We start from the raw sequence: 8,045 nt of genomic DNA, 5'->3' as shown, positions 1-8,045 counted from the left end.
GGCATGCTCGCCAGAAACGGTTGGATGAGGTCCGCGTATTGGGTCATGGAGAAGAATATGGTTGGGTGAAAATGGAGGACGTTGTCATGGATGTTTTGGTTAGTGGTGATGCTTCTTCTGCTTCTTCATCTTCGCCTAAGGGATCGGTTAAGCTTCTTGATTTGCTGCTTATTGTGTTCCACGAATTGGGATGTTTTGTTGCTGTTTGTGTTCCACGAATTGGGGGTTGTGATTTGATGAGGAAACCCTAGATCTAGTTTTGAGGATTGATTTTAAGCTTTTGGTGAATTAAATGGAAGAAGGGGTTTGATGATGAATTATTCTATTTTCTGGATTTTATATTTTTAATGCTGGAGAAGATGATGAATATGAAAATGAAGAACATAGATGAAGAGGAACCCAGGAACTATTAATTTGCATTTTATTTGTTAAAATAGGTATGTAGTTAGGAAGTTAATTAGAGTGTCTTAATTTTATTTTTAATTTAATAAAAAATGAAAACCTTAAAAAAACGTCATTTTTAATTTTTACTAAAAAATAAATTTCAGGTCAACCTCATTTAATACGTGGCAATGCCACGTCCCCTCAGGTGATGGTATTTGGCAAGGACTGGCGGAGTTAAGGGTGGTTTGTTACGAAAAGTGTAATCGGAGGGATGGTTACTTTACTTTGAAAAAATTAGGGGCCAAACTCAAACTGTCCTCAATACACAGGGACCATAAACATATTTAACCCTTGTGTTATTCCTGTTTCACTCAATGTGCACCAGTTTGACTTCCTGAAAGCTAACCATGAACTCACGCACACGCTTGATTTCCCAATTCTAGAAATTAGTAGCAACCCTATATCCCGGGAGTTGGGTTTGGGGCCTCCCCTATGGGGCTGCGCGCCCCACCCTTTTTTTTTAAACCCAAAAGTGCCCTACGGAAAGGTACTTTCCGTATTCAATTTAACTGAATACGAAAAGGTACTTTCCGTATTATATTTTGATGAATACGGAAAGGTATTTTCCGTATTTAACTCTGACAGGATTCCCCCTTTTTCCACCATTACTCCTCCCTCACCAACTTTCACCAACCCCTCACCAGCCCCCCTGAACCTCCTCAATGCCTCCAGACCACCCTCTCTCTCACCCTCTCCTACCTCACTTTCATTCCCAAGCTCTCCACCACCATCCACTCCTTCATTTCCCAAGCTCTCCACCACTACAACAAGTGTTGTAGTAGAGGTAAGTCTATGTGTTTATTTGTTGTTATTTTGTAGGATTAAGTAGTGGAAGTAGTTAGATTAAGTAGTTTAAGTAGTTAGATTAAGTAGTTTAAGTAGTTAGAAGGATGGGTTTTTGAATTCTGAGTCGTGATATAATACGGATTGTTATCTTTCGTATTGAATATGGAAAGGTACTTTCCGTATTCAGTATGGAAAGTAACAATCCGTATTCGGTATGGAAAGTATATTTTCGTATTGAGTATGGAATGTAACTTTCCGTATTCTCTTCCAGGGATGACAGATTCATTTTTCTTTGGTGAGTCACAATTGATTGAAGCTGGATTTCACAATGGTCAACCTGAAGAGGCCACTACAGAGGTGCCACCACCAGCATTTGTGCCCCCGTGTATAAGTATAGATGTCTCGCATTTATTTGCAACTGATCAGGTATTCTTTGAACATATTTTTGCATTGTTTTGAGAGTGTAATATATCAATTCTTATTATGTCTTGATCACCCTTGTAATCAATTCTTATTATTATAACAGATTTTCCCTACCCGTGATGATCTTATCAATTGGGTTCATGGAATTGCGATTGAAAATGGATATGTTACGTTGATCACAAAGTCAGATTATGGTGGGAATGGAAGCAGAAAAGCTTATGTCATGTTGGGGTGCGAGAAGCATGGTAAATATGTTCCTTATAGAGACCCTGACCTTGTTGAAGGGACGAGATCACAAAAGACAGGTTGTCCTTTTAGACTAAAAGGACGACCTAGGAAAAATGGCATAGATAGAGATTGGCGGCTAAAGGTGATGGAAGGTATACACAACCATGAACCAGCTAGGTCACTACTTGGGCACCATTTTGTTGGTCGTCTAAAACCCGGAGAGAAGGAGCAAGTGGGAAAAATGACAAGGAGTTGGGTTCCACCGAGAAAGATGTTGTTGACTTTGAAGGAAAACAATCCTTCAAACTTGACTACCATATCTCAGATTTATGGTGTTTGCAAGAGGTTAAGAAAATCCCTCCGCGGGGGATTGACAGAAATGCAACACTTGTTGAAGAAGTTGGACGGTGACAAGTATGTCCACTTTGAAAGACATGAGCCTGGATCGGAAGTCATTAGGGATGTATTTTGGGCTCATCCAAATGCTATCAAACTGTTCAACACATTTCCATATGTAGTGATTATGGATTGCACATACAAGACAAACAAATATGCAATTCCCTTGCTTGAGATTGTTGGACTGACTTCCACAGATAAGACATACTCCATAGCCTTTTGCTACATTGTTAATGAGGGCACAGATGACTACGTTTGGGCACTGGAGTGTATGAAGGCCCCCCCGGAAACGGCGGCAACCTCTGGATCAGGTCCTCCTCGCCACCCTGTGCCCCCTGCTCCCCCTGCTCTGGCGGCAGGACATCAGCATCAACAGTAGGCGGAGGAATACTATCCTCGTCAGATCCTCCCATGCCGGATGAGGCATCGCCTGATGACTCCTCGCCGGAAGACTCCTCGCCTGAGGACTCCTCGCCTGAGGACTCCTCGCCTGATGACTCAACCATGGGAGAGGGCGGAGAAACAACTGTAGGTATCTCAACCGTGGGAGACGGCGGATAATCAACCAGAGGAACCTCAATCATGGGAGACGGCGGAGAAACAACTGGAGCTGAAGCCTCCACCGCCTGAGAGGTTGCAGCATGATCGCCGCGCCGGCTAGAAGCATGTAACCGCCGGTGTCTATCCTCAGTAGCCCCGACATCCTCACTAGAAGCATGAGACCTCTTTCTGTTCTTCATTCTCACTATATATTCAGAGCAAACATTCACTATATATACCATTTCAGCCATAGACAGAAACATGATGCAAGCAAATGGAAAATTCCTAGAATTTTATAAGTACATAGATGATAATCGGATCTTCTGTGGATTATGCATGCTTGGATCAACTTTTATTTTCCTAATAATCAATTATGGCATCTAGAAACTACTCACAAATGCTTTGGAAACCTTCTATAATTGATTCTGAACCCAGAATCAATTATAAGTGTTGGGTTTGGTTCTGAGATGAATACGGAAAACGTTTTTCCGTATTCAATACGGAAAACCATGTTCCATACTGAATACGGAAAACCATTTTCCATATTCAATACGGAAACCTGTGATCCGTATTTACCCAGAAACGCCATTAACGACAATGAGCTATCGGCCCTAAACCCAAACCACATTCAAGACATTTCAGCCAACAATACCTCTACACAAGCAACAATCGACTACCCTAGGGTTCAATGATTAACATAATTTCAAGTTAAATGGGGAAAATCCAAAAATCCTTACCTCTAGGTTTCAATTCTGAGAATGGGGTTGTGAAGAGCTTTGATGGAGATGATGGAACCTTTCAAGTACACGGTTCAAGCAAGGGGAGCGACAGAGATCGAAGGTTGAAGAGGGGAGAAGAGCTTGGCAAAATACGGAAATGGGTTTGAAATGGGTTTGAATAAACCCTTGCCGGTTTACATACTAATATAATACGGATATTAAACTTCCGTATTCAATACGGAAATGTGTCTTCCGTATTCTATTAAAGGGGGGCGTTCCAGTAATTTCCCCACTTTAAGTGGGGCGGAGAGCCCCATAGGGGGGGCCCCAAACCCAACTCCCCTATATCCCCTATCTATAAAGTATCAACAACTTGGGCACAATCAGACAAACATTCAACACACCTGTAGTCATTGTCCATCGCGTGCATAAGGTCTATATATATCTCCTCTGCCATGAGTTCGGCCAAGAAGGCACTCCCATGCAGGAACGGACCCAGGTCAAACATGAGGGGGGGTCATTTGCCCCCAAGAAATTTTTCAGCAATACATCAATATATAATATATACGATAGTATTATAACATTGCATGCCCCCACTGAAATCGCTAGTGCCCCCTTGTCACTTGCTATTTTTGTTTTATAATCTAATTGAACTGCTACTTTATTTGTAGGCTTAGATTGAAGCATATTTGGTAGTATTTTATTTATGTGCTTATTTTTTTAAGAGTTTAGTTTCATTGATACCAAATAAGTGGTATTGAAGTAAAGAGAGAGATAGGAAAAAAATAATAAGAAAGTAAGAAATGTGATGAGTGATACACAATTGAAAGAGAAAATAGAGATAGATAGAAAGTGATTATATATTTAAATGATAGTTGTAAAATGAGTCATAACTCTTTTTTTTAAAGGTTCTTATATAGATTAATAACCGAGGCTTCCTCATCAATACACCAAGTTCGAACAAAATTGCAGAAAGTAATTATGTATAAATAAATATATTACGAACAAAACAGACTCACTTTAACAGTTCCATGCTCATTCTATATATCACTTAGTTTCTATTTTTCGATTGGTCTGTAAACGAACAACTATATTGTGTCACTTTTTATTACTTAATTGTTTTCTTTGATTTCTTGTGCACCTTAAAAATAAAAAGACACCACACAAACATGTAACTTTCTAATTGAACTGATTCATAATAAAAAAGGCAATATGGTGCACAAAACTTTCTCATTTGTCAGGTTCAAAAGACATCGATCCAACTATTTGATCTATAGTACAAAGTCTTACTATATTTTTCACACAAAAAGCTATTTTCAAGACATGAACTCATGGTCACTGGTTCAAATTATGGAAACATGCTCTTGTGTAATGAAATTAAAATTGTTTTTCAAAAGAGAAATTGTTTACAAAAATCTCACTTGGTGGAAAAAGAAATAATGCCACAGATTTTTGATAGAGTTAAAAATGAAAAAGTTGTGCAAGTTTTCAAATGTGTATAATGCCCCCACATTCAAACATTCCTGGATCCGTTACTGCTCCCATGGTTGAAAATAAATAAATAAATAGAGTGATATGATTAAATGTATGTGCAAAAATCTTTATATTTATATTTTGTATATAAATTAAATTGAATTGCCATGCAGGTGGAAACTTATTTGCTATGTGAAATACAATTTTACCATTTATCATTTTAAAACCTTGTTTTTTTTTTTTCAATTCCAGAACCTATTTAAACATGCATATTTTATATATTTGTGTAGCTTTTATAAATTATTAATCATGTCCAACTTGTGTACGAGGGGTGGCACAAGTGGTGAATGTGCATTTCCTTAAGGGATTTCGCCTAGGCTTTTGGCTCGGGTTTGATTCCCTATGAGGTAAAAAATAATACATTTGTGGTCAGGGACATCACTACCGTATTCCAAGCCAGATTAGTCATGTGGGGCCTCTTTTCCCTGTGGAGACAGGTGGCCAAATGACTGAGAAAAAAATATATAGTTACAGGTTACAACTCAAGATCCTTAATTGTACATGCTTTTCAGACCAAAAAAAATCCTTAATTGTAGCACGCGGTACAAGTACAACCACCCTTGACGAATTCCTCCACATCCATACTAAAAATAGTCGATGAAAAGAAAAAACAAATAAATAATGAGTACAACACATGATAGTTGGACAAACACCACCACACTGCATGCCTTGAGTTGTATCTTGGTTAATCAACATATTTCAAATAATCAATTTTCATAGATCGATCCCAACGCAAAAGCCCTTCGTTTTTCCTTCTCAAGCTTTCTGGGCTCTCGTTGTAAGTAGCATCTTCTCAGAGTTGATTCTAAAACCAAAATCAATTCAGGAAGAAATTAAAGCTATAGTTTCTAAATATCAGAATTGATTCTGAGAAAAGAGAAATTAAATTGAAGGCAAAATGAGGATTTGGAAAAAGGCCACCGGAGCTCTCAAAGACAGGTACAGCATTTTGGTCGCAAAGCTCTCACCGTACGGTCCTTGCCGGAACCCTGATCTTGAAACAGCGATCATCAAGGCCACGAGCCACGACGAACAGTTCATGGATTATAAGAACGTTCAGAGAGTTTTCCAATGGCTACGAATGTCACAGTTGTATCTGAAGCCTCTTTTGTACACTCTCTCTTTGAGATTGGAAAGGACTCGCAGCTGGGTGGTGGCACTCAAAGGGTTAATGCTCATTCATGGGTTGTTTTGCTTTGAACTACCAGCCGTGCATGTCATGGGAAGGTTGCCGTTTGATCTATCACATTTCAGTGATCGCCACATAAGCCCAGAAAATGCATGGTTTTTCAACGCCTTTGTTCGTTCATATTTTGCATATTTGGATCAAAGGTAAGCAAGGCTCATGCTACATTTTTCGCATATTTTCTAGAGAAATTTTTCTGGTACAAAATAATCTGCAAATATAATTTTCTGCAAATTAAAGTTCATTTTCTGCGACATGAGGCTTGGGGGAGGGTAACATTCAGAATCAACAATTGAGGGTAATTTGGTGAGTTGCACTTTTGAGCATCTGGATTCACAAAAAGCTTTAATTTTAAGGAATGAAAATTTAAATCTAGAAATTGTCCTTGATTTGGGCCCGTGCTTAATTATTTGAACTGATCTGATAGCTTAAGCGCTTAATTATGCAAGTGTTTGGCTCAGAGCGAATGTGATGGAGTTCAATTTTTCTTTTCATGGGTGGGTGAGGGAATATCAACAGTGTAGGGAAGTGTTTTTGTTGAGCTGCATGAGCGCAGCGCGCATGTCCAAAATGTAGGGATGTGGGAGAGTGACTTGATGTTGAAGTCTTGTCCAAAATGCCTTCAGGCTATTAAGGATGCAACTCTCTGGCTTATATTCTCAGTTTATTCTAAAAGGAAAATCTCATATTGTATGCTGTGGGAGAGTGACTTGATGCTGAGGAGAAGCCTAGCCCAAACGCATTGTGGGACTTTTTCCTGCTATTTCATCAGTTTTTTTTTCTGAACTGTGTATCTGTTCTGCGTATTGCTTGTACCCTTCTTTAGTTTTATATAATATATATGTTGTTTTGTTTGCTGAGAAAAATTGCTTAATGTGTTAAATTTTTTTAAAGGTCAATACTAGCGCATTTGGAGGTGAAGAGAGAGAGCAAAAATGCCAAAACTGAACTGACATTGATGGAAGAGCTGAGGAATTTGGAGAAGTTGCAAGGGTTGACTGACAAGCTTCTACAAATCAAGCCCAGGAATAAGAATCACATGAATGTTGTCCTCATTCTTGAAGCCATGGATTGTGTTGTGGAGGAGGTTCTGGAAGTGTATGGTAAATTTAGCAAAGGGGTTGACAGAGTGTTGTTGAGAATATTTGATATTGGTGGGAAAGAAGAAGCAAGCGTTTTCCTTGATATTTTGGTCAAAGCTGAAGTGCAAGGTGGGAAGCTCTCTTTGTACTTTGATTTTTGTAAGGATATTGGGGTCCTCAGTGCCTCTCAGTGTCCTAAAATTGTGAGGATCCCTGAAAAGGACATTGAAGAGCTCCATAGAATGATAAATGGTGGAGAATCTGATGACAAGGCCATTGTTTTGGTTAGAGATTGCAGTGCCATTGCCACCATTTCTGAGCAGAAGGGTTTAAAAACTGTGATCACTGATCAATGGGAAGTATTTGATGATGATATAATAGTTGATGTTAACCAAAATGCCTCCTCCATTGTCCCAAGCGTTACGGCCATTAACCCTTTTGTGGAATCTTATAGTCTTGTCCCTTACTGTAATCCTGTTCACAATTATGATTTTCCAGATCTAATTAGTTTATAGCACTGAGACAATTATGTGATTCCCTTTTTTTTTCATATCAGGAGGCTTGCTATGTATTAGTACATATGTAATACATTGGATCATGTGTAAAAGGAAAAAAAACAGTTATAGGATAAAGTTCTTATATTGTTTAGGAATATTAATGTGATTCTTTTCGTGGATTACTTACGGGCGGACAACTTGTTGAGTTTTT

At 38.8% G+C, this 8,045-nt stretch overlaps 2 protein-coding genes and 1 long non-coding RNA gene across 3 annotated transcripts; 2 read left to right on the top strand and 1 right to left on the bottom strand.

Annotated features, from left to right (window-relative positions):
- The first annotated feature begins 857 nt into the window (after positions 1-857).
- Positions 858-1,890, top strand: LOC130735187 (uncharacterized). Its single transcript, XR_009018330.1, has 3 exons — positions 858-1,228; positions 1,502-1,656; positions 1,757-1,890. It is a non-coding gene; the product is annotated as an uncharacterized LOC130735187 (long non-coding RNA).
- A 367-nt stretch (positions 1,891-2,257) lies between these two features.
- Positions 2,258-3,860, bottom strand: LOC130735186 (uncharacterized). Its single transcript, XM_057587274.1, has 2 exons — positions 3,555-3,860; positions 2,258-3,022 (listed from the first exon to the last, which is right to left on the bottom strand). The coding sequence occupies exon 2, from the start codon at positions 3,015-3,017 to the stop codon at positions 2,508-2,510; it is 510 nt and encodes a 169-aa protein (XP_057443257.1). The 5' UTR covers positions 3,018-3,022; positions 3,555-3,860; the 3' UTR covers positions 2,258-2,507.
- Positions 3,861-5,967: 2,107 nt separating this feature from the next.
- LOC130735246 (putative clathrin assembly protein At1g25240) lies at positions 5,968-7,852 on the top strand. The gene is made up of 2 exons (XM_057587323.1): positions 5,968-6,401; positions 7,150-7,852. The coding sequence occupies exons 1-2, from the start codon at positions 5,968-5,970 to the stop codon at positions 7,850-7,852; spliced, it is 1,137 nt and encodes a 378-aa protein (XP_057443306.1).
- The last annotated feature ends 193 nt before the right edge of the window (positions 7,853-8,045 follow it).

The sequence above is a fragment of the Lotus japonicus genome, chromosome 2, assembly GCF_012489685.1.
Source record: "Lotus japonicus ecotype B-129 chromosome 2, LjGifu_v1.2".
Lineage (NCBI taxonomy): Eukaryota > Viridiplantae > Streptophyta > Magnoliopsida > Fabales > Fabaceae > Lotus > Lotus japonicus.
This window is presented reverse-complemented; position numbering and strand designations above follow the sequence as displayed.

Coding starts and splice junctions, on each gene's coding strand:
- LOC130735186 (XM_057587274.1), bottom strand. CDS start 3,017: ATGAAGAACAGAAAGAGGTCTCATGCTTCTAGTGAGGATGTCGGGGCT.
- LOC130735246 (XM_057587323.1), top strand. CDS start 5,968: ATGAGGATTTGGAAAAAGGCCACCGGAGCTCTCAAAGACAGGTACAGC. Junction 6,402..7,149: donor TTTGCATATTTGGATCAAAG/GTAAGCAAGGCT, acceptor ATTTTTTTAAAG/GTCAATACTAGCGCATTTGG.